Consider the following 27624-nt stretch of genomic DNA (forward strand, 5'->3'; position numbering starts at 1 on the left):
TCACCTTCTCACCATTCTTCACTGCCTCTCTCCCAGACATCTGCACTAATAATAAACCCTCTCACTGTCTGTGTGCATCTACTACTGATTTTCCTCCATCTGTCTTTTTCTCTTTCTGTGGATTACACAGTTGAAAAAATAAATACAAAAAGAGATTGATGAGGAAATGTGTAAATATATAAACATGAAACAAGAAAGATTCAATTTTCATGATAATATTACTGATAAGTGTGATTAGATAAGAATGATTAACTTGGCTCATGAATATGTCAGTTAGCCACACCATTACGCTGAGTGGCATGTTCCTTTGCTCTGAAGATTACAGTTGCATTAGTTTGTTTAGAAACCCGATCCAAAGACTATTAACAACGATCAAGTTTTCAGTCTCTAGGGAGTAGTTCCTTGTACGGCAGGCACCACTGTGCATATGTGGGTAAATGATTCGGTTTACAGAGCTTCGCTAGCTTGTTGTGCTACATATCACAATCTCTTGACCTCTTGGCACAACACGCTAGCAAAGCTCTGCAAATGGAACTGCATTCCCATACATGGCTGTTGTCGTACAAGGAATTACCTTCTGGAGATCGCTGTTATTCGTCTTGAGCCGTCTCTAAACAAACTAACGTGCCCATAGTCTTCAGGGCGAAGGAACATGCCACTCAGTGCAACTGTGTGACTCAATGATCTGCTTTTTATACTTTTTGGATGAAAAAAGAGGTCTTGGACAAAGAGGAATATGATATATCAGACTTTGGATACACACACAGTACTTCTAAGTAGGATGAGTTCACTGTTGGTTTAGTTCTGCACACATGTTTGTTGACACTATGCAAAATATACAAAATTGCCAGACTTATCCTTTATCTTCTTCTCATGTGAGAATCAGAATATAAACTTTGCCATTCATCATGAAGAAGGAAACCTTCACCTTTTCATGACAAAATGTTTGCAATGCAAAATGGAGTAAAATGAATTATTGCTGGAAAACTGAAGATGGAAGAAAATCTCACTCAGTTGCTGGAATCAATGCAGGAGTAAAATATATGTATGATATGTGTAAGTATCTACAATATAGGATGTTTTGTAAGAAAAATGAATGAAGAAATGAGATGAAGAAATGTTTAAAGTTGCCAACCACAGTCCTCCATACTCAGGCTGATCCAGTTCAGACCACAGACACACAGACACTGAAGCATTCAGGCTTTTATCTAGTTGTGACCTTGAAGTTAAGCAGTTATGTTTAACTTTTATGTCACTCGCATCAGCACCTATTAACGAGTATGCAGTCTTACTTGAGGCCTATAATTTCTAAAAATGGTCTCATCATAAATTAACTAAATGGATGTTCTGATTATCTCGGAACAATAAAGACAGATAGAACCTCATGAATCAAGTTCATGCAGTATCTACTTAAAAACTGTGTGATAAATTCATTTTTTGTAATACTCCTCAATTGTTATACCCACCTCTCATGTACACAACTTTATTGCAGTAGTACTGAAGTATTGTACAGAAGATTGTACAGCACTGTGTTGGCCTGTGACTGTGGTGATCACTGATAAAAGATGAAGGCTGTTATCACACCAGGTAAACTGATAGTGATAATTAGACTAATCGAACAGTATCTAGCATATTAAGAGAAAGAATTGGATATACCATACACACCTGTTGTGTGTGTGTATGTGTGTGTGTGTGTGTGTGTGTGCACGTGGAGTGTGTGTTTGCATTGTATCAGTTTGCGTCTCAGTAGGGGTTCGGAATAAAGGGACTTGAATGACTGATTTTGTCCATGCTAGAATTTCCATCTTAGTGACGACAACATCACAGACAAGTCAGATTGGATTCACTTCGTGCGATGAATCTCCTCAGGCAGCGACCTTGAGGGATGACAGGTCATCCAGTGGAGGTGCTGTGTAAACGCATGTCTGTGCCATGAAAAATATGCCATATGCTGCTTTTACTTATCGCCAGCTAGAGTCATTACGCTGCATATAACCACAGGGGAAATGAAGCCTTAACTCTGGCAGAGTTTGAACTCCAAGACAAGCAAGATCCTAAAAAAAACTAACAAATACAGTATTACTACTTCTACTTCCACTACTACTAATGTTACCTATTTGACTCAAATCTAATACTGCGGGGCATTATAGATAAAATCAGAGTACATGTAATGGTGTATGTTATTTTATACCATGATATTACTGTTATTATTATATTATATTGATACAGTCACTGGAAATTCAATTGAGAAACTATTTATAGATGAAATAATGAGACGGGACTGTCTGTTTTTCGTTAATCCAGTAATTAAATACCTAAATAATCAAGGAACTTCATGACATTGATGCAAAAATCCTTTAAATCCTAAAAGCTGTCCTACTTTATGACCAACCAGAGGTATAAATGTGAATGGACAGTTACTTTGGTACAGCAAAATCTCTGGTAGTTGACATATTTCTATCCTATCATAGTACATAATGTCATATCAGCAAGTCATACTAGATACTGCACATCTTTGAAATGTACTGCGGAACTCCAGTAGAAATTAGCAGCTGACTTACACCTGCAGACTCAGAGGTCTGTCCTCCAACACTTCAAACTATATAGTCAGCACTGACCCCGATCTTTCGCCCCAGGCCCCTCTGACATGTCCAGGGAGCTATCAGGGTCTCATTACCCTGCTGAATAATTCAGTGCTGACACTCCATCGCTGATCTATTCGCTTGACCTCCTAGGACACCGCTCTCTGGGTGTCTGCTTAGATATCAGGAGGATCCTGAGACCACATGGCTTGACCACAAGGCACACACATGTCAGGTCCGTTAACTGGTTTATCAGCCAATTAACAAACCTTGGTGGTGTCGCTGATCATTGGTTAATTGCTTTGATCAATGATTGTTTAATTGCATTGACCAGTGATTGGTTGATTGCATTAACCAATGATCAAACAATGCAGTCATCGGTTAAATTGGAGAATGAGTAAGGCAGCAGTCATTCTTTTTTTCTGCTTGCAAATGTCTTCGCACACAATCTAAGACCCTTTTGTGCATATCGGCAACACTTAACCTTTAAATGGGAAATCAATGATCATGAGTTGAATTCTCCATGGCCTACCTACCAACCAACCATCTAACTATCTATCTAACAGAAATTAAATTCAGCATTTTCAGGTATCACAAATTATATTGAACAGGATACATGATGCAATGAAGAAGATGAGAATAAAGTTCATCTCTGTACAACAATAATAACTTGAGTGAATTCAGGGAGCTTCAACAAACTCTAGACATTTAATCTTCTTTGCAGTTACACATGACAAATGTGAAATAAATTCTTTATGATGTGACTGACTTTATTTGATCTGCTCTCATTGAGTTTAAACAGTTCAGACTTTTTAATGAAGACCACAATTAAAATGCAGGAGTCCCAGCAAAGCTTTTGGTTTGGACGAGTGAGCCAGCACTTTACTTATCCAGCTTTCATAATAGATGAACTCCACACTGCGTCCAACTCCTCGCTCCGGCTCCCTCCTTCCTTCATTTACCCTCCTCTTTTTGCTTATAACACACCAACTTTGAAGCTGTGTCTTCTGCAGTACTTGACATGAATAAGCATCTCATCAGCATGCAATCCCTCTCTACCACAGCGAACGATGATTGAATGAGTGCGTCTCCCGCGTCCTTCCACTCACCTTCAGTATACTTTCCTCCTCTTTCCACAGGGCTGTTTTCCTGTTTTGTGTCCCACTCTCTGGTGCAGCCAGGCAAGAAATAAAGTTTATACGCATCTCTGGTCAGAAAAAGTTTCCAGAAGAGGTCTCTACTTGAACTTTAAGAACAGTTTTTATGATAATACTTAATAAAGTCAAGGCCAGTTTTGTTGTTTTGACAAAGGAGGATGTCTGAAATAGTACAAATATTTACCATATGTGAGTCTGTGTTCACATACTTAAATGTGTACTGTAGCCAAATGTCTGTGTGTTTCTTGTAATGTCTGGCAAAGGTGTAAATGTGTGTTTCTCCCACACCAGCCAGGAGTCTTATGACACCAGGAATGGTGCTAAGACTCCAAGACTCAGAAGTGGTCCAAGAAGTGTGTAAATATAGATTTGTCACTGGTACCAGCCCTGAAGATAAAAAGAAACAATCTTTGTGCGCCGGTGTACAAGTGGCGCGTGTTAATAATTGTTAATGTCTCCCTTTCAAACAATTTTCCACTGTGTTTATTGACTGAATCCACACTCAAATGCCCAACATCCTTTATTTTATTTCCACTTTACTACTCACACTTTACTGTTTGTGTGCAGTTTTGCATTGCGCATTTGTGTGTGCATTTAAATCATTTCACCGTATTATTCTGTATGTTGTTTTAACACTTGAATGTATCTGTGTACACCTATTGCGCAGGGTATGTGCGTGTTTGTGCGTGTACGCAGTGTCGACACCCTGGCATGTTTAGCTCCCTCCTTTTAGGCCAGTGCAGGCTGTGACGAGACAAGGAAACCAGGATCCTGTTTCAGGCTGGATGAGGCTATAAGAGACCAGAGAGCAGTCTGCACAGACAGAGAGAAAGACAGACAGACAGATAGAAAGAGGAGAAAAAGAGCAAATAGGCCTAGAGAAAGCATAAAACTTACAAAACAAAACGCAGAAAGCGACTGAAGAGATTTTGAGAACTGCAGAAGACGGCCAAAAAGTAGCTGAGAGAGCTGACTGAACACATTATCAGTCAGACAAAACAAGCTTTCCTGAGACATCCATCACTGTCTGAGGCTGGAGTGATCAGTCATCCCGAAAAAGGGGCGAAGGACTTGGAAACACTTGGAAACCCGAAGCTCTTCCTCCTCTCCACCTTGCTCTCTGAACTCCCTTGCCCTTGAGGGGAGGGGGCACCCTCTGGGGCCATGCTATCCGCCCGGAGCAGCGGTGGGGGCGTCGGCGGTGGACACCAGCCACCCCATGTGCACCGTAGACTGTCTGTGTCCTCAGTCAGTGGGCCGAAAGCCCAACGCAGCAACTCCCAGGATGTCAGGCGCAATGTCTCCTCTGGAAAGCAGGGGGCGCAGCAGCGACAGAGGGCGGCGCTGATCAGAGAGATGGAGACCAACTGGTATCTGAAAATGTTTGGATTGGGCAAAGAGGAGACAGTCGCACATAAGACTGGCATGCCCTACAGGTCAGTTAAGCCCTACATGAGTGAGTGTGAATATGTATGTGAGAGAGAGCTTAACTACCACACGGCCGTTCTTGACAAGGTGCAAACAGATTGAAGGCCTAATGTGCTGAAAAGGGCTGCTTGTTGACTTACAAAATCGTTTGACTGATGGCTCCTTAGACATATTCATCTCACAAGTACTTACACTCCACATGCATACACAGAAGTACCAACTATTTTGATTCTCTACACATCATTAACACTGCGATCAGGAAATTGGTGTGTGTGTGTGTGTGTGTGTGTGTGTGTGTGTGTGGGCGCAACATGCAGTACAGTGAGTAAGCTACACATGGTGTGTGCATCTACGCTAACAGATTACTCTGGTATTTTTGGGGAGGGCCATCAGCGATATCTGATGACAAGCGGTTCCTCCTCCTGTCCTATCATTCATTTGTGAGCATTGTGTGTCGCAGGAGTCACGTTGGTCATAATGACCCCCGGCTTAGAGTTGTGTCACCTGATCTGGACGCAGTGCTAATAGCCAGCATCTGTCTTGCTGCATTAGACTGTGTTGACATCTTCTAACGCCATGGTGACAAAACATATGGAGGCTGGAAGTTTTGATTCCTGCTTCTGTGATTGGCAGACAGAAAACACCAATGGCACTGGTTCCCAGGCTGTGACAAGAGTCACAAATTCCACTTGTGGTGATCTTTTTTCCCCCATCTCTCTCTGTGTCCTCTTCTTGTTTCTCACACATGGATATTTTCAGTTTTGGGCCAGGCTCCCCCTCCTTCGCCATGTCGTTCCTCTCTCCACTCTCCTCTTCTTTCTTGTCGCTAAATGCCTAATCCGTCTGTGTCTCATTCCAATCGTTCAAGCCTAAAGCTCCACATCCATCAGTTTGTAGTCCAGCCTTTCTCCTTCCTTCCTTCCTATCTCCTCTCTTCTCTCTTTATTCCCTGGACTCCCTGCTGGTTTTGGCTCTGCTCTCACTCTAATTTAGAAAAACAAAGCACGAGGATGACTGAGAACTAAGGGCATAGAGTGGGGACAAAATGTCGAGGTCTCTCAAATATTTATGGATCTAGTTATTTAGCAAAGCAACAAAGTACAAAAATTCATATTCAAAAGGATCTCCATAATCTAAATGTATTTGTTTGGTATTCAGAGAAACTTCTTTGGCAGGAAGTTACAGAATCACATCATGTGCTCAGCTTTGAAACGAAGCAGCAAGATATTTTTGCTTCATGTAATTTTTCTCTCCCCTAAACTTACCAAAGATCTTTTTATTGGCTTTGTTTATATTGTAAGTAACAGAATATTTTATAAATGTGGAAGATCCAAGAAGATGTTGAAACAACATTAAAACCCTCTAAACATAAGGACTTTTGGTGATGTGTCACCTGAAATAGCTGTTGTTTGTAATAACCTGCAGGATGAGGATCAGCGAGTTGTCTTTAAAGGTGATTAGACACTGAGTTGATTAAGTATCTTGAACATAACTAATGTTGTTTCTTTCATTAGGAGGAAATCATATTTTTGCATTAGCCAACTCAATGTCTGCTGTGTGGGCTGTCGTCTTTGTTTTAAAATGTGTTGCAGCACCTCTTCAACAACCACACTACACTTCATTTAGAACCAAAGTGTATTAAAAATTCATTAGTGACAATGTTCAGCTCTGGTGCAGGAATGATGCAGATGTTTGTCCTGTCTCATACAGTATTTAAAATATGTAACCATGACTGCAGCCTTTTCCTGGCCTTTCTCTGGTTGGTCTAGCTGCAGAACATTACTTGCCATGTATGGATTTTATAGGAGCAACCAGTTGAAACACATTAAAAGTTTTGCAGATCTGTAAATCTCTCACGAGCACAGTTTAGTGGAATGATGGTAACACTATTTAAGTAAAGCAGAGCTCCAGAGCCTGCATGTAGGATATACAGTGTGGGTTTATATTCCTGACAGCAAAGTTTAACATAATCTGACCAGTGAAGTGATGCATAGATCATAAACTGTACTGTATTTTGTCAATATCCACCACAGCACTGCAGTGTTATAAAACAAGTGGAGATTTTAAGGTTGGTATAGTTTCACTCACTTCATCATGTGTTACTGTTATTTCCCACTACTACACTACTACTACTGCACATGTTTCACTGTTTGTCCAACAAAATCCTTCCTTTTCTTATGTCCTCACCTTTTATTCTTTAAGTCTCTGCTTCATGATTAGATTTAATGGGTAGAAAACAGCACAAATCTTTAGTTTGGACTCTCTATGCGGGTTTCGTTAAAGTGGGGGTATGTTGTGTACAGTCATTGTAGATTTTAAAGGAAAAGTGAGAAAAAAATTATGGTTTCTGTCAAAGTCTTCAATGTCCATTAAAAACACACGTCAACCTGTTATTTCAGATGTGGGTCTTAAATGTTATTCAAGAGTTGGCCTGTTGACATGCTGGTGGCTGCTCACTTCACATGCTCTTTATTTACAGGCTCATAAAAATATGATGAAAGTATCTCATGACTTCACTTGACTTGATATGTGCACGTGGAGGCGAGGAGTGTGTGTGTGTGTGTGGGTGTGGGTATGTATGTGTGTGTGTGTTTCCAAAGTGATGAGCTCAGTGGACCACCAATAAAAAAGGCTACACAGTGTGAATCACTGTAAGATTAGCACCACCTTCACACACTCACACAAACACACAGACACACACACACACACACACACACACACACACACACACACACACACATAGACAAAAAACGCATTTTCTGATTGATTCTTGCTGGATATTTGACACTGATCATTACAGTCTGATCACAGCAACGTCATTATTGTAATGTGGAGTCAGTCTGCACTACTAGGTCAGACTGAATCGTTCTTTCAAGAACGGTTCAGTCTGACCTAGAAAAGACGTGAGCATGAGATGAACCACTCCAAAAGTCCTCTTCCTGCCAATCAGCCAACTCTCTCTCTATCTCTCTCTCTCACACACACACACACACGCACAGTCTGCCAGTTCTCCTCTCTGAGCCCCTGATGTGGATGCCAAACAGCAAGCGATGGCTGGATATCCTCTCTCTCATTTGAATCAGAACAATTGCTGCAATTTTTAGCTCTCCAGTGAATCTGCATAAAAACTGGAGCAGAATATAACCACAGAAATCCCAGGCTGTAATAACGGAGCTAAAAATATCTTTTTCTCACCCTTAAATATGTATTTTTTACATATTTAAGAGGACAACATGATATTAATGCCAATTTGATAGAGATAGAGTATTTAAACTACATTTCCTCTTAGCTGTTATTGTGCAAGTATTGAAAGTCTAATGTATTCTGCCTTAATGGATGTAATGATGTAATTGTATTGAATTTTCTGTCACAAATTACCTTGTAAAACCTCCTTTAGATGGTGTTTTGTAATTGTACATTGCTCAGTTTTATTTTATGCATCAAGGAAACTGTCATTCTAAGATGGTTGGTAATAATTTGGCATGTCAGTAACAAGATGCATCATCCCCTTAATGAGGCTGCCACAGCTGTGAAAGTCAGCAACACCTGCCTTAATAACACCTTCGTGGTACAATGATCCTCAAAACTGCCAACAAACATTTCTAGCTTGTATTTGTATTTGTGCCTCTACTAAATTGACCATCTATTTTATGAAAACACAGAAATTGTTAAGAAAAAAAAGACTTTTAATATGCAAACCTTTTATTCAAAGCCTTTTCTCCTACAACAGTGTCCCAGGCTCTGGTGAAACTTGATTGACTCAAATGATGACAGGCAACAGTATCACTGCTCTTCTCTAACCTGCCACTGGGCTCATATTTCCTTACACGCCTGGCACAACAGACAGAGATGTGGCAACAGGATAGTGTCATGTGGAGAACAAAAACACATGTTCCAGTATACAGTCGCTTGATGGATGAAGCATGGTGATACTGCCAAGATTAGTGGTTTGATTCACACAGCAGCAGATACCTTTTTGTAGTGGTACTGCTACTGCCAAGGTGCGTGTCAAAATTCACGCACCTTGGCAGTAGCAAAGTAGAAAAGTAGAAAAGTGATATTATAACTGAGATATAAAGCTTTTCTTACAACAATTCAATACATTTGCTCTTCATGGTTGATTTTAAGCGCCTATTTAATAATGAAAAGCATTATAAGAAAGAAGAGGAGCCTTAGGATGGCTGAAATGACGATTATGCAATGCAGCGCTTGGTGTATTGTCCATATACTGTATTATGTACAGTTAATGTAATATTATCATTCTCACTCTGCTCTCACTCTTCAGCATTAAGCTGGTTTAGATTTACAACGATGATAATATTGGGATTTAGTGGAAAATGTAGGCCAGCACACTGGTGTTAAACAGGAGCAGGACAGTCCCTTAGGGCTGGAGACTGATCACTGGCGTAATTATCGCTGCCATAGAGTCAGATGGAATAGAAAGAAGCTCTCACATTCAAATAAACGACACAGAAAGATTATTTTATCCACGGCAGATGCCTAGTGAAATGTAAAAGAGGCTACAATGTAGACATGAGCTTCAGTTTAAAAAAAAAAAAATCATCCACACAAAAAGAAATACACTGTTGTTCTCTGGCGTATTGCTCTACTCATTCTATGTCTAATCGGGAGTTATTCAGTAGATAATTATCAGACATATGCAATAATTATATAGGGATTCACTCACTAGAGGGAGTGCATGTGGGGGTGGCGGGGGCAAAATGAAAGAGACAGAAAAAGACTGGCTAATTAGTCTCAGGGAACATGAAGCCGAAGGAAAAAGTTCAGAATGGGAACAGGTAAAACACTGACAGTTAGAGAGGGGAGGAGAGGGGGAAAAGTGAGGGGGGAAAAGGCCGGGAGTGAAAGACAGAAGACAAAGAAAAATAAAACATGTTGTCTGAAAAGGATTCACCTCTGTACCCCCTCAAACTCTCCTCAACCTGACCTCTCCCCCTCCTCTTCCCTACCTCTCCTCTCCCTCCCTCCCTTTTTTTTTTTTTTTTTTTTGGTATTCCTGTCAGTGACTCACCTGCCCACATGCTGATCAGCTCAAAGGAGAACGTGACTGTTCTCAACACCAGAGGACAAAGCAAAAGAGCGAAAACAACAGACAGAAAGGGAGAAAAAAAATTAAGGGTGAATTTCATTGCAAAAAAGAGCGTTATTGTTTGTCGTGTTTATATGAAAGTATACATATACTCAGTATGTGTGCACATATAGGCTCTATGTGTATGGATGTGTATGCGTCTATAAATACACCGTAAACACTCTCTGGCGTTGCATAAGCTCAGCTGACATTCCTGCTGCCAGGCAGGATCAGTTTTTCCACCCATCCTGCTGGACAATAGACACAGCTGCCCCTCTGCCAAGCTCTCTCCCTAATTCTACGCGTTTGGATGCGCGTGTATGTACACTGACGTCTTTGCATTACTACAAACAGTTTCTTCCACAACTTTCTGTTCTTCACAGTCAACCTTACATGGTGGTGCAACTGTTGTCAGCTCTGGAAAAATGTGTGTTGGACGCAGCAAAGTTTTTGAAAAATTGTGTTGAGTGCATTCTGCTGTTTGTACAATTTTTTTGGTCATATGGTCTTCTTCTTTTTTTTTTTTTTTTTACAAATTTTGCAGAAAAAAACAGAGTAAAGAATATGACCTTATCCCAGGACTCAGACAAATAAAAATAGAAAAACAAAATAGAACAAAAACAAAGAAACAAGAACCCATGCAGTTGAATTAGGCCAGTGCTCACCAGACCAGGTAGTTTTGGGTTTGGATCCAAAAACAAAGGACAGCCAAGCAGTTGGTACCTGATACCAGCATGAGAGGAGAACGAAACATGATCCTGACAAACAGAAGTTAAATTTAGAACCAAAGTTAAACTTAGATGATGGATAGAAACCATCAGCAGCACATTTACAACTGGTTAAATTTAGTGAATTAAAATTTCCACGTGTTACCAATGTGTGGGCAGATTCCTGATTTGACAACTGTTGCCTGTTGTATGTATGTATGTGCATATATGTGTGTGTGTTCTTTGCTAAATAGCAGGGCAATGGTGTGTGTGTGTGTAAGTTTGGGGAAAGGGGCAATAGTGTGTGTCTAAACTCAAATTTCCTGATATGGGAGAATGGCATTCCTCATGATTCCCACAATCCACTGGAGGACTAGACGTGATGTCATTGAATATTCTCAAGAGGAGGCCAGAGGTGAGAGATATTCAGTGTGTGTGTGTGTGTGTGTGTGTGTGAGAGAGAGAGGGAGATAGAGAGAGAGAGATAGAAAACAGCCAAGAAAAAGAGGCTTCCCCACTTTATTTTGTGGTTCACTTCATTATGAAAACAACATGCTGTTGGCTGTGTGTATGTGTGTGTGAGTGTGTGTGTGTGTGTGTGTGTGTGTGAGTGTGTGTGTTCATACTAGGTGTTTGTTATGGGCAAAACTCCAGAGTACACTTTGTTTAGAGAGAGACGGAGGAGAAAGGGAGGGCAGAGTAAAAAATGACACGAGATAAGATAAATAGGAAATAGAGTTGAGGATGGAAAAGTGAATAAAGTAATATAAAAAAAGGCTGTAAGATGGGGGTGAAGAAAAGGGAAAAGGGGGCACGTAAGAGAGAAGAGGCAAGAGAGGAAATCAGGAGTAAGTGAAAGGGTTTGTGACAGAGGGAATACTGAGAGACAAAGGAGGGATGATGGGGAAAGTGAGAGTGGATAAGCGAGGATAAGAGGGAGTTGGAGAGAAAATGGGTAAAAGGAGGAAGACAGGAGAGAGAGAGAGAGAGAGAGAGAGAGAAAACAGAGAGAGAGAGAAGGAGAGGGAGGGCAGGAAAAAAATATCCCAGATTCCCATGCCGTTTAACAGGGAGCAAAACCAAACTGAGCTTATAATGTAGACTGGCTGAGCAGAGGGCAAAGTGACAGCATGAGTGTGTGTGTTGGGTGAGAGAGAGAGAGAGAGAGAGAGAGAGAGAGAGAGGAGGGAGAGAGCGCGTTATCTGTATGTGTGTGTGTCTCTCTATCTACATGAGTGTATGTGTACAGAGAACATATGTGGCACAGCCGAGGACTACATGTTAGAGAAAAAAGCTTGTTGTGGATGTGCAGCTTCGTTATGGACTCCACAGTTCAGTTTTTCTTTTTTCAAACGATGTTTTTCCAAGTTGGATTTTCCTGCTTTTCCTCTTTTAATTTCTAAATAAGAGGATATACTTCACGTGGAGCTTCATCCAGAGGAATACCTCACTTCATTTTGAGCTTTAATCACACACACACACACTAACACACACAGTCCTCTGGTGCATGTAGCGCTGTGTGGGCGAGGAGGCCTACCTGGATTATCCTGAGCGTACATGTTTGTGGGACAGACTCAAAAGACGGGAGAGACTAGAAGAGAGGATAAAGTGAAGAAGAGAGCGAGAAGATGTACCTGTACAAAGCAACATGCCCGGATATCCCTAACCCCAAGCAGAAGGGGCCCAGAGGTCAAGGCGGAGTCCAGGCTCAGGGCCCTGGCCAGGGGAGGCTCCTCAGGCAGACGTCCACGGTGACGGGGCCTCGACCCTACGCTCCTCTGATGCTGTGGACAGCCAACAAACACAACAGGGCGCTGGAGCTCAAACAGCTGGAAGAGTTCCTCAACTTCCACTCGCTGTCGCTGCACGACACGATCAAGAGCCAGACAGGCATGGTCTACAGGTAACCTCACCTGTGTGTGTTTATGTGAGTGTGTTTATAAGACGCTCCTGGACAGTGTAGCAGCTCTTACGTATTCCAAGGCTCACGGGGTAATTGGTAGCCATGGCAACTTAACAGCATTATCTCCAAGGCAACAGATAGTTGTTGTGTCTTCCTCACTGTTTGTTTTTTGTATGTTAACTTTGGATTCCTTTGCTTCAGTTATTATTTGCCGTCATTTGGTTCCAGCATTGTTTTAATTTTCTACAATTAACAGGTGATTTGTTGCTCCTCATGGCTGTGGGGTTTGTAGATTCTGGGGAATTGTTCGTTGTTTTGTTGGTATGATGTGATGATGTTTACTCAATGTTGCACTCAGGCTATTTGTGCTTTGTTAGAGAGAGAAAAGTACACCGATGACAAGTATGACAGCGACAGAGAGGAGATCTGAAGTGTGGAAAAAGTCCGGTTTGGAAAAGTTTTAAACGCAAGATGTCAGGAGTAGAAAACCAGCACATTCATCCACTGAGCTCATCTATTGTCCCACATTTCTGCTTTCCACAATTTTAAGGTCACCCTTCTCTGTTATGCAATGCCTATTGCATCATGGTGACTATTGATCTCCATCAACTGATTGACCACTCTTTGAAGCCAATCAGTGTGTTATATGACTGCTTATTTATAAAGTAACTCTGATCTGATCTTTTACGGTTCTTGACAAATTCCTTTTTAAAATGAACACAAAGAGACGAAAATGGGATTTTCTACATTCACTTCAATGTGTCACATTTGTTTCATGTTCTGTCACACACACACACAGTTCACACAAGAGCCATGATGTTAATAAACATATACACAACAACTTGGATAGTTTATTGATATTAATAAAAGTAAAAATTCTTTTCAGATTTGTGTTTGAGGTTTGTGCACAAGGTGTATATATACAGCTCTGCACAGGAAATGTGTTTGAAGTGTTTTCTAGTTTTTGTGTTTTGAGGATAATCCACTTCATGACAAAGTGCAGCTCAGGCGCTGGTAGAGACCCACTGCCGTCATGTGTCTGTTGTTTTCCCTCCAGTTTGTCATCTGTGACTAAGCATCATGTTAGTGAGTGGTTTGAGTGAGTCTGATTGGGACATTGTGGATCGCTGCTCAGCCCTCAGGCTTGAAAAAGCAGCACGTAGCTGCTTTGCCTTCATTGTGTCGTTATCTCCAGTGGAGAAGAAAGGAGAGGAATGGTCTTGAATTACACATGTCACTTTCTGATGGAGTTCCTGTTGAAAGCTTCAGCTTGTTAATAGTTTTCTTTCAACTTTACGTATCCATGGAAGTCCCTACTTTACATTCACAGCTGCAACCCCTGTCAGACACATAACCACAGAAACTATTAAATATTAATAGCTCATAATTACTGTGCATTGAAAAGGTATGTTTTTTCATATGGTTGTGAGCTATAAATAAAAAAACCCCTCACAAATCCCAACTTGAGATTGATAAAATCATCTAAAAACAAGTTAATCACAAGCAATTTCATTTTTCATTTTACTAGAAATGCAACAATTTGTTGATTTAATGATTGATGATCGACAGACAAAAAATCACCAGCTATTTTCATAATTGTTTAATAGTTTTAAGTTAATTTCCATGCAAAAAGGCCAAACGTTCTCGGATTCCAGTTTCTCCCTTGTAAGGATTTGTGGATTTTCTGTTCTTATGATAATAAACTGAATATCTTTAGCTCAGACAAAACAAGCACTTTGTAGACATCACATTGGGAAACTGTTATGTTATGATTTCTTTTTTTCGTTTTATAGACCAAATGATTAATTGAGAAAATAATCATCAAATTAATTGATAATGAGAATAATTCTTAGTTGCAGCCCTACTATTTACTGTATTTAATCAAAAATCATACAATATCCACAGTGTTGTTTAGAAATGGGTCCATGTGTGTTTTATATTTGGAGAAGCTGCTGGCTTAGTGTTTCCATGAACTGTATTTTGGTCTTTCGAACAGCCTGTTCACTCTCCAGGCTCGCTGATCACTGATTCTGTGGCTATATTCTGCAAACACATTAGACTATGTAACAATCCCTGTAATAATAACACAACCTAAACTTATTCTGCTGTTGTGTTGGGGCAGAAGAAATGAGAATATGAGATCATAGAGCGAGGTGAGGGGGTGGAGTGTGTTGGGAGTGTAAAGGCAGTCTGCATCCCTGTTGGGTCAACCTGGCTATGGGAGCTCATATGGCCAAGTGCTGTTAGCGTTTCGCCATGGGACCTCTCCATATGTGTGTTCTTGAGGCTGTGTGTGTGTGTGTGTTTGAAATTTTGTGTTCATTGCCATGGCAACCTAATAAAACAGCTGGCTGCCCACGTCCTTTTCCAGGTCAATGTGTATTAGTGGTCAAGACCCGCGCTGGGCACTCTTTCCACACAGACACACTCACACAAACAGGAAATGAAATGTGTTTCAGTTCAGTAAAATCAGAAAGAGAATTCTGCAGCCCGTAAACCTTTTCTTTTAGCCTTAATTACAGAGATGCTAAAAAAACAAAGCCATGGTTGTAGCCAAACAAAAAGAGCCGACAACAAAATGTTAATGAAGAAGGCTTCTATTAGCATATTTACACCCCAAAGGAAGAGATGCAAATCAGTTCCCTCAGTGCTCTTCCAATGAGTTTTTCTTGAAAACCCTGCTGGCTCCATAGAAAGAGATGATGATTAAGTCTGTTGGAGCCTGACTTTACATAATCACAATAACCGCATATTAACCCGAATTTAAAACTTATCTTTGTAACCCTTCCTTGGGCCTAATTTTAACAACAAATTGTAACACAGTACTACTCTAAAAATCAATTGCAAGTCTATTGTAGCCTAGAAATAAGTCAAAATTTACCTCCCAAAGTGAAGCCCAACAAAAATGTCACTTTTTCTTACTGTTTTGATGACGTTTTGTCCTCGCAAAAACATAACACTCATATGGATGTTTTCTATTTTGGCAAACCTTTGATTCATTCAATATTATACAAAGACACACAGATAGAAAGAGGAAGACGAGACAAACTACAAAACTGATGCGAGCCTTAACTTCACGGTATGCCCTGACATGCTCCACAGTTTATTCATTAGTGTGTGTGTGTGTGTGTGTGTGTGTGTGTGTGTGTGTGTGTGCAGGGCGTGGGTGTGTGCTTTTAGTTGTGAAGGAGTTCTGTTTGTGAGACATTTCAATTGCACAACACTTCTTTTTATGTGTGCATGCTCATTGTATCGTTAATGTGCGTCTTTGCCATGTAGGCCCATGGGGTGACAACTTATTGCGTTCAATTCTGAACATATGCATTCATCATTTCCTCGGGGCTAATGTGGCAAATGTTAACGCTAATTATCTAGTCATGACCAAACACAGCGGCTATGTGACAACGTTAATGAACCGTGCAAGAAAAGCAGAGATCAGCCACTTTGTTCCTTAGAGAGTTGATAAAAGAAAAACCTTTAGAGACACGTTTTGACAGCCAGCCACGTCGGTCCTGAACGCCTCACCATTGAATGAACATCCGGCACAGGTTCATCCTGATGTTTCCCTGCCATGCTCCGTCTTTTCTTTATTCACTTTTATTGCACTGTATTAAAGAGGGTACAGCTGTTACAGTTAGTTATTGCTCAACGCCTCCGCCATCTGCCATTTATGAATAGCTTCAATGTGAGGAAGACGTCTTCCTGCCTTGATTAAAACACTTTCTTTGTGCCTGAAGTCAGTTTTTCACAGTCTGCAGGAAATTACATAGGATATGATGAATTAATAAATGAATAAGAATAAATGAGCAACACCACAACAGATTTCTTGCAATGGTCATATGCTCAATGGTCTTTTTACATTTTTATAAATGCTGCATCACGCCAGTTAAACCTGTCTGTGGTTCACTGTACTCATGTATGCCTTAGTGAAATGAGGATGTTCGGCGTTCTTCCACTTTTTAACTTGTGTAACTAAATTAATATCAACTCAAAAAGGACTTATTGTTATCAATCAATTAATCAATGCTGAAAAAAAAATCCCCCAAAAAGCATAAATCTAGTACATCCCCTTTTAACCTAAATACCAGAGTAGTTACAGAGGCAAATGCTTATATTCGATCACAAACACCAAATTAAAGTGGACATCAATTCAATCAGGCTAGTGGGGAAATGGATGAATCACAAGCCCATAATATTATTGGATAGGGAGCAGGGAATGCTGGGTAAGGCAATGACAGTGAGGGGGCATTTAGACCCTCAGGGGGCAGAGGGAGGGTCATATTATGAAGCATATGATGCCATGTGCATATGGGTGTACCAGCATGTATGTGTGTGTGTGTGTGTGCAGACAGTCTGGATGTTTGTCAGTCCATCTGATTAAATGAGCTCTGCGTCCTGATAGATCGGGGGTGTGAAGGTGACAGAGTTACAGTGTCCCCACAGTTGTTTCTTTACTCCTCTGTCACTCACTTTTTCTTTTTATTTCTGTCCTTTACTGTCTTTTTATTTTTCTGTTTCTACATCATTCAGTGTCATGATAGATAGGGCTTAAAACTGGTGAAAATTTGATGAAAAAAGACAATAATGCTCTTACAAACCACTCTGGAAGCCAACTTGGAGCATAACCAGGAAGTCTGAACTGTCCTTGCCACTAGAGGACATTATTTACAATAATCTGCGTCCTCTTGCAGCAGGAAACATAACAAATGGTTCGTGCATGTGAACAGAAAATGAAAGTCAGTTTACACTGATCTACTGCTTTTAAAAATCTATGCATTCTTGGTTGAAAATGTGTAATAGTTTAAAAAGATGAGCTGTAGTTTGGCATTAGAGAGTGTGCTCTGACACACTTTGCAAACATACATGATTATTATTTGCTCTACTGAAACATTTTGCATCATGCAGTCTTGCATTTGTAATTCAAGCAACCTTTTCTGCTGTATGTTCACTTGATGTGAATATTATATAAGACACAATGCCACCAGCTAAAATATAAGATTGTTATCCAGAGTCACCAAGATTTCACCAATGTTGGTTTTATTTGACTGTTTCTGAGCACCACAATATTTTAATGAATATTTTAAAGAAAATCAAAACAAATACTCTAGGGCAGTGCTCAAGCTCAAAGTAAGAGAGAGCAACACTGACTGTTCACAGGGCCGTCCTCTGCACTGCAGCTCTGTGTTCATGAACAGTGTTTAGACTCTGCATCTGCCTATGTAAGGAGAAGCTATCCAGGCACGTAACTTTATTTATTCTGGTGCCTAACAGACAGAGCAGCAAGAGTGATGAATTGGCGAAGAGTGAGGAGAGATGAATGGAGAGAAATTAAAATCAAAAAGGGGCATAAAATGAGAAGAAGAATGAGAATGAGAAGTTTTACCACTGATGTAAAACAAGCTAATGGTGTTTATTCTTAAGTAATATAAAAGAGAAACAGATTTGTCTCAGTTTCTATTGTAATGTATACTATATGTATCAGTTTTTCTGTTTGTGTGTGTGTGTGTGTCAGTCTGCGCTCTTAATCAGAGCTTAATGAAGCTGTAGTTTGTAACCAACTGATACTTGAGAAACAGTGAGCGAAATTGTGCATTCAGCCAATGATTCGTAGAACAAGCGCTGACCCACACGCACGCACACACACACACACACACACACACACACACATGCAATCAGACACACACACACACACACATGCAGATAAATGCATCAAATGCTCATCCTTTATTCATCTTGGAAAACAAGTGAATATTTAACATAGGAGCTGGTATCCTCACTAAATACTTAATCGGTCAGACGGTCACAGTAATGTGTGTAATGTGTTTAATGTGTGTGTGTGTGTGTGTGTGTGTGTGTGTGTGTGTGTGTGTGTGTGTGTGTGGGTATGACTCAAGTCACTTTTAGGGACACACACCAGACTTAAGACCAGTTGACTGGGGACAGCTTATGCAAGTGGGGACAAAAGTCCAGATTTTGGGTCAGTGGTTAAGATTAGGGTATGTCTCCAGGAAATGAATATAAGTCTATGTAAATATCCCAAAAGTGACTTAAGTAAACCTGTGTGTGTGTGTGTGTTCAAGCATGTGTCTAATTAACACATCTGACAGTAGCCCTACAAATCTGTTGTTTTTTCATGACATGGACTTCACTGATAGGAAGTTTAACACTATTTGGCAAAGAAAATGCTTGTGTGTTTATTTGTTCTACTTTAATTAACTTCTTCCTTGAGACAGTGGGTAGACACACAAACAGTTGCCTTTATTTACATTTTTGTAGTATGAATACATATTGAAAATGCTTGCATCATTATGAGTAGATTTCTTCAACAAAGACATGCTAACATTAAAAACTACTTGTGCTCAGTTAGTGCTGCCTTTTTCAATTGAACATATAAGGCAACATTTACTGTATAGTAAATATGAAGTAATATAAAAAATACAAATTTAATGCCTTTTCTATATGAATTCAAAGCTATTAAAAGCCCTATGAGGCTGTGTTAAACACACAAGGTACTTGACCAACCAACATCCTATGACACTTTAGGCCTACAGTAGATTCACTCATGTAATAAAGTATTTTGTAAAGAGAGAAAGAGAGCACCTCATTTTGTAATTGTAAGATGGGGAAATCGCTTTGACTGATATATTATTATATATGATGTCATGAGATTATTAATAGTGAAGCATCAGTGTGTAAGCAGCATGTTACTGTTGTAGCTGCTGGAGGTGGAGCTAGTTTTAACTACTTTACATACAGTTAGCTGGTGTAGTCCAGTGGTTCCCAACCTAGGAGTGTGTCATGATTTGTAACGGTTCTGGAAAGCCGCTATGCTAAACTCCTGTGGGTTGTTCTCAAGTGCAGGTACAATCGACCTATATGGTCGTTTAATTACGAGGATGTGTTGAAATTTTTTGTGTCATACTTCTGTTTTCACGTTAGAGGCCTTTAGAGTTATAGGGCTATATTATAATTTCAGAGCCCCACTCTCCATTGTTATTAATTCAGGAGGCTTGTTATTGATTGCCACAAAATGTCAAATATCAGTAAGATTGTATAAGTGTATGCAGACTGCAACATTTTTCGTTATCGTTGAAAATAAAACTCAACTTTTCATGTCCACTGTCTTTTAACTAAGCAGTTAGTTCCGGGTCTGAAAAGTGAAGCCAATGCGGAAGTGCCTTAAACCTGCATTCTCACTAATGGCCATCAGGGGGCGACTCTGCTGGCTCCAAAAGGAAGTCCGATTGTATAGAAGTCTATTAGAAAATGACCGTACTTCTCACTTGATTTATTCCCTCAGTAAACACTTTCCTAATGTATTTATGGTTTCAATCAATAGTTTCAAGTCTTCTTCAATACAGCACGATGTTCATTTTGTAAATTATGGTCCCATTTAATTTAAATTTGATGATAGAGCAGGGTACGCTTTAGGGCGTGGCTACGTTTTGATTTACAAATTACTACTACGGCGACAACCATAGTGTAACCCCAGATTCACAGAGATTAGCATACATTCATAAAGTGTAGGCGTGGCAGCCGCTATTTCAGTGTGTTTTCAGTTCATGGACGTTAATTGTAACATTATGGTCGCCTAAAAAAAGTCTGCGTTTGGTTGTACTAAAAGACCTTCTAAGGAGTTGGATGTTCAGTTTCTCTGGTAAGTACATTTTGTTTTAATGGTTTTTTAGCCCATTTTTCGCCAGTGAAAATTAGCATTAGCATTATCACAGTTAACGATAGACTGTAAATGCACCGTGCCAATCAATCTAGCAGCTAGCAGCCCCACCTGCTCTCCAAATATATCACTTCGCATCACCTCTGGCTCCAAAAATTGAAAATGGCGACGGTCAAAATGGCAAAGTCAAGGCTTCAAAACACGTCAAGGCAGCTACGTCCATTATTTATACAATCTATGCTTTCTAGTGATTTAAATGTGGAAACTGGGGTGGATCATCGGGATTTCGTATGACTTGACTTGTCTTGCTTAATTTATAGCAGGGATTCGACTTGACTTGACTCTGTCCACAGTAACTTTAGACATACTTGTGACTTGCACGTGTGACTCCCACTTCTGCAATCGGGACTCAAGACCATTACCTTACTGTTTTAAATGACTTGTCTCACTTCAGGTTTTATTTAATTGACATTTTGGAAACACACACACACACACACACACACACACACACACACACACACACACACACACACAGGGGTTTTCATTCACTCAGCTAAATTAGGCCAGGCCCATAGAGACTCTGAAGAAGTCTAATCAGACAATATAAGTGAAAACACCTGTGTGGATGTACAGTAGAGTCAAATCTAGGCTATCTGTACTCATTAATTATCTCAAGTAAGTGACAGAGTAGATTTTGGTACTGTGGTGTAGCAACAGAAAGTGCTGTATACACACATATTGTGTACATATATACTGTGAATATTACTGCAAATATTTATCACTGACTAAAATCACCTTAAATTCACTACTGAATTTTTTGAGTATAATTGAAAATACTATTTAGTTAACTTTTTAAAATACATTTTATAGCAAAATGCATCTGTTCCTTGAAATTTAGACTTAAATACCAGTTCGAGTAGTGTTTTGAGGTCTATGAGGTGATTTAAGAGCTGATAGAGAAAGATGACTGTTGTAGTTAAAGCCCAGGCAGAACTGCTGTGAGTTAATTACTGTTTTATCAATCTTACTGATCGATCAATTTGTGCACTGTCTGTGCTCTCTCACTCACATACACTTACACATTTGTTTTTGTCACTTTAGGGACATTTTCAATGGCTTAATTTCTTAGAGGCTTAATCTATTCTAATTCAAAACCAACCAATACACGTCCGACCCTAAGACTTAACCACAACCTAATTCCAATAAAGACAGGGACTAGTTTATCATACATAGTGAATGTGGTTTGGGAGACCAATTTTGTCCCCAGTTAGACATGCTCTTCTGATTCTGATTTGACCATATCTTAAACTGGTTCACACACACACACACGCACACACACACACCCCGACTGACCTCTCCAGTTCATTAGTCGACTATTGAGTGAGCTAATGCATGTTCTTAACAGGACTCTCATCAATAAATCAACTACAGCTTGAAATCAACAGGACTCCCTCTCTCACACACATACACACACATACACTGCCATAACTCTTTCCTGTCCCTTCCTCTTCTTTTTCTCAGAGTCTAACACACACACATGCATATGCATAGACGTCTGGTGTTTCACTTGTGTAAGCACTAGCCGACTGTGCGAATCAATGGGGCATCAGTTTGTCCTATTGACGTGCTTATTTAGGGGAACACCAGTCAAGAGTGACCGCTGTCAGCTGTTGGGAAGGGCCAAACAGTCACAGTGGATCACAGAGCTCGGCTGAACAGTCTTTGAAGCTCTCTCAGCCTTAAAAATGGTCTCTTGCTTTTTGTTTTGCCCCTCGGGTATTCTTGAAACTATTGTTGGCTTTATTAGATCAGAGACGTGAAATGAGACTGATATTTAGGGGATCAGAGTTGGCAAGTAAAGAAAGATATTGTGTGTAGGTGGTGCAGTTTGTGCTTAAGCCTGTTGATCCCAATTTTTCAAAATATCCTTCCTTTGCTTTTTAAATCTTTTTAAGATTTGGTACAGGCTGCTAAATAAAGACAAAACTTCCTCTATTAAGACATATGTGATCTATATCTCTTGTCTTTGTTTCTCTCACTGCTCTCGGTCTTATATCGCTGCGTCTCTCCTCCCCTCTCTTGGTATTTGTCCATTATTGATGAGGGCTGATAAAGCAGTTATTTAAGAGGCAGCGCTCTCCTTGGGTCTCAGTGAGGTCGCTTAAGGATAACGCCCCAGTGGAGCTTCATCTTACTCTCTCACACCGCTTCACGTAAAAGGGAAGGAGCCGTGCCATCTTAAATTTTGTCACACACACACACACACACACACACACACACACACACACACACACACACACAGTTGTTCTTTTATTTTAAATCTATTTGCGGATGTTCAAGGTGACTCTGTAGCTTTTGGCAAATGAGATCACAGACAAAGTACCACGACTCATAAAGATGTTCTGTGAGGTCTGAGCACACATTAATGTAACTCAGTTAGAAATCCCCATAGGGACTGACTAATAGGTGTGTGTGTGTGTGTGTGTGTGTGTGTGTGTGTGTGTGTGTGTGTGTGTGTGTGTGTAATACAAGGATGAAATGTGAGACTGAACTGCTCTCTGTTCATCTGCTGTAGATATTTCCAGATAAGAGCAGCAGTTAAACACCTCATTTGTAATGATGATGAAGAGCACAGGAGGGGTAATAGTGTGGGTGTATTAACAACCCCTTGGGGGGGAGGGGGGGGGGGCAGAGACATTTTTAAATCATGTTAACAGTTATGTGTGTGTGTGTGGGTGTGTGGGTGGGGTACAGCAGGTTAGTTACAGAAAATAGATACAAAATCAGAGTCTTGGGAGACGCAGAAAGAGATCAAAAGAGAGAGCCACAAGAATCTGTTTATAGTGCTGGTTGGTGGTCTCACCACTAGGGGGAGCCGTGGACTTTCTGTCACATTGACAATGGACATGAAAGCTTAGTGCAGCTAGTGTTGTGTGTGTTTGTGTTTGTGTGTGTGTGAGAGAGAGAAACAGCACTTGTCATCAGGAGATTGAGCAGCAGCAAGTTTCTGTAGTCAATCACTTCCACTTCCTATAAGTCACTTTTAAAAGCTAAACTTCCACACAAATACAAACTGTAGCACCATAGATTTCACACAGTTTCACACTTGTCAAGCAGTGCAGCACTATTTAGTCTTTTAGTCATTTATTGATTACAAGCCACGGACAAAAACCACTGATGACAATCAATCAGAGCAGCTAAAGTCAACTGTTCATGCGTTCCCAGAGATACCGCCTGCTCGCCGAGAAGAAAACGTTTGACCAGAGTGAAATATTGCTTTAAGAGGTGCTGCAGTGCTCAGTAGGAGTGTCGCCCACTGTGGATTGCGGAGAGACCTTTCCAACCACGGCTCAAGAGGGGGCAACATAATATCCAACCCAGCTCCTTCAACAGATAAACAATTGCCTCTCCTTCCTCCTAACCCATCTCTCTTTCGCATTCCCATTTCTCTTCTCTTCCACTAAACCGATTTCTGTGTTTCTTTTTTTTTTTTATCTCTCTGCTATTTTGACCCTGCTAATGTGCATCTTTTTCTTACTTTCTTTTCTAAGCTTTCTCTCTTTCTGCCTTCCTTCCTCTCTCTCAGTCTCTCTCTCTTCTGTCTACCTTTGTTTCATCTACGGTCCCTTGGTCCTGTCATTAGTTTTATGCCTTTTTTTACGTTTTTGCGCTTAGGCTCGTTACGCTTACAATGGACACTCAGTTTTAGTGTCACCATATATCTTCACTTTACAGCACCAAGCTGTTTCACTGACGCAGGCAAAGTTTACACTTCTTTGTATCAGCACTTTTCTTGTCTTTTCTGTGTGTGTGTGTGTGTGTGTGTGTGTGCTCTCGGTGTGCTATCTTTTGTAAGAAAAGGTAATACACTCTGGTCTCCCACAAGGCCTATTTAGAGAGAGGGGGTGAGAGACGAGGGACAAAGAGTGGGATATGAGAGATTGCCATCATAATAACAACGAAAGCGTAGTGTAGACCCAGCACACACACACACACACACACACACACACACACTGCAGTATTTGTCACTTTAATCACTGCAGTAACCGTGTAAGCAAACACTAGCAACAGATCCATGATAATACTCTTAATATATTGTGTGTGTTTGTGTGCAAATACTGTACAAGTAGTTGCAAAATAAATGTGAATGCATGCCTATATATTAAATGAAAAGGCTTCAGTGCAGCAATGCAGCATAGATGCAGCGATCCATGGCTGGTGACTGCAGTCTCCCATTGTAATGTAAAATCTCTCAAGTTTCACACAATATCCCCAAATCATTTAGATCACTTGCAGACATCTGTTTTTACAAACATAAAAACAGAGTTACAAGATCAAATCACTTAAACATGTCTTCTTATGGAGACTTTGACCTGTAAATTAGACTCCTGTACTTGTCCTCTGGTCTTCCTCTGAAGACTGCGGGGTGACTGCGGTTCATTCACAAAGCTGCAGTCAGAGTTTTTAAAAGGGACTAAGAAAAGAGAGAACGCTACGCCTGCCCTCAAATCACTGCATTGGCGTCTAGTATGCACTTTGCTTGGTTTTCTTCTTGTGAATCACCTCCCTCCACACAATATGTGTTAGATATGCTTAAAAGGTAAAAGGCAGACCTCTCAGGTCTGCAGTAGCACTTATTTCTCCTGTCAGGTGAAGCTGCCTTTAGCTTTTATACTTCTTGTAACAGGAACAGTTCTGTGCTCAGACTTTCACTTCTTTTAAAAGCAGCATCAAAATATTTCTTCTCATGCTGCCTTTAATGAGTGTTGTATCTTATTGAATAGTTTAGAGCTGCAACAATTAGTCCATTAATCGATTAGTAAGAATTAGTGAGAATCGATTAGGAAAGTAATCAGCAGCTATTTTGATGATCTATTAATTGTTTTAATCATTTTTCAAGCCAAATATGCCAAACATTTGATGGTTCCAGCTTCTCAAATGTGAAGATTTGCTGTTCTTCTTTTCTTTTGGACCATTAGTCAAACACCACAAACAAATTTAAGATGTGAGTGTGAATTTTTGGACTATTTTTTAATGTTTCATCGAAACATTCGAGAAAATAATTGGCAGATTAATCGATAATGAAAATAATCATTAGTTACAGCCCTAGAATAGTTTGTGTGCCCTTTCGTGTGTGACCGTTGTGACAGAACAGCTGTGAATGTCTCTTTCCTTCCCTCTTTTTTGCTTAAGCTTCGTCTCAACACAGTCAAAACGTAACCTGTAACCCTACAGTCCAGTAATACGATTGAACATGCTCCCATTTGAATTGGTTTTTATTGTGCAGTCTCTGTGGCGTTTTATTGTAAAATTATATAAAATGATCTCCCCTGCAGGAAAAGATACTCATGGAAACAATCTCACCTGTTTCATACACACGGGGACAATAAATCCTGCTTGATGAGTTGCGTGATGCTCAGATGATGAATGGCGTGAGATGTGGTGCAGAAATTCCCTGTCAGTACACACGAGTGATGGGGAATCCCATGTGCGTAGATCATTGCACACAAGTACACACACACACACACACACACTCTCATAAATCAATGCACGCGCACATACACACACACGCACACACACACACACACACACACCACACACACGTATATACACATTCACAGTTTCTCTCTCAACATTTTTAGATTTAGATTTCACAAAGTTTTGCGCTTCAGACTCTCGGAATAATAAAATGGTTGTCAAAACATAGCGAGGAATACTCCTGATGTCTTGATTTTTGTTTTACTTTATGAATAAATATCAGAATACTCGAGGCCTTCCTTTTCAAGACTGGATTTTATTTCAATCTCTCCAAGAGTGAGCGCTCACTCCTAGTTTTCAGGCGCAGACTTCCAACATCGTCTCTCCTTGATAATTAACAGAGCTACAGCGATGCTCTTATCAGAAGCACTGAGTGGTTTGGCAGAGTGTAAGAGCTCTCCTCCATACGACTGCTTCACCTTCCCATTATGTTGAAGTGGTTTTATTGTCAGCAGTTTTATGGTTAAAGTAATTTTGCTAATGATCATTTTCTACAAAGTGGGATCCAGAGATGAACTTCTGCATGAGGGCTGTCATTGTGAGAAGTTCTGTTTCCAATATCGACAGTAGGCACTTTAAAAGTCTAGTTAGAGACTGTTTGTGTAGACACTAGCGTGAAGGAATCCAACTATCTTAAAGGGGACGTATCATGCTTTTTGTGATTTTCTGTTATTTTTATACTGTTATAATGTTGAATAGTTTTGTAAAACATGGCCAAGGTTCTAAAATTTGAGTTGAACGTACATAAAAATGCTCCCCGCAAGTCAAAAGCCCAGTTTGCAAAGTTACTACTTCCTTCTCGTGATGATGTCAGATCGCTCATGCATACCCACTAATGGTTGACCATTCTGTAGTCTTTGTTGCTATGGTTGTTGCTAAGGTTGTTCCATGCTTTGTTCACTTGCATATTTTTGATTTCAGCTTGAACATGTACAAACGTATTTGAGAAGTTGACATTTTGAGTAAAGAACTAGAAAAAGAAGTGTAATTTTTAAGGATTTTTCATTGGAGCGCCATTTAATGGTGCAGTGGAAACACATGCCTTTATGTTTTATAACTCTGTTTGGGGTTGTGGTTGTATGTGTGAGCAGATGTCATTTTCCCATTGATAAGCGATGGCCAACAGTCACAACTTAATTTAATACTCATTTGGCTAAAAATGACTCATGCATGAATATATGTTTGTGTTGCACTTTGGGACTAGAGATCTACTTTGTTGTTATCCACACAGTGACTTGCTTCATTCATGGTTGACTGAAAGTACTGTTGTTGTTGTTGTTGCCCTAGGAAAAATGGCATCGTCACACCATTTTTGTTCAACTGCAACCTATTTGTGTGTGTGTGTGTGTGTGAAAAATAAAGCTGTTATGGTCGAATAGGCTAAAGCTGTGAAATTAAAACAGTATTGGAATTCACACATTAAAATGTAATTTCTTGGAGGTTTATTAGATGTAAATTCAGCATCATACACTGTTCAAATAGCATGGTGCAGTTTTAATGCGTCTCCTCTTGTGAGGACAGTATAGAAGTAACATATTCATTGGG

General features: G+C 40.1%; 1 protein-coding gene across 4 annotated transcripts in view; it reads left to right on the plus strand.

Moving 5' to 3' along the window:
- The first annotated feature begins 4526 nt into the window (after positions 1-4526).
- kcnab1a (potassium voltage-gated channel subfamily A regulatory beta subunit 1a) overlaps positions 4527-27624 on the plus strand; it is a 125691-nt gene continuing 102593 nt past the window's right edge. The window contains exon 1 of one of the 4 annotated variants that reach the window (XM_067594406.1): positions 4527-5175. In XM_067594406.1, coding sequence (XP_067450507.1) covers positions 4904-5175 — 272 coding nt within the window. In that variant the 5' untranslated portion in view covers positions 4527-4903. Of the gene's footprint in view, positions 5176-10869; positions 12867-20353; positions 20524-27624 lie in introns of those variants that run through there. The other 3 variants (XM_067594405.1, XM_067594408.1, XM_067594409.1) reach the window with 3 other exon arrangements.

Source organism: Thunnus thynnus, chromosome 7 (assembly GCF_963924715.1).
Source record: "Thunnus thynnus chromosome 7, fThuThy2.1, whole genome shotgun sequence".
In the NCBI taxonomy this organism is placed as follows: Eukaryota; Metazoa; Chordata; class Actinopteri; order Scombriformes; family Scombridae; genus Thunnus; species Thunnus thynnus.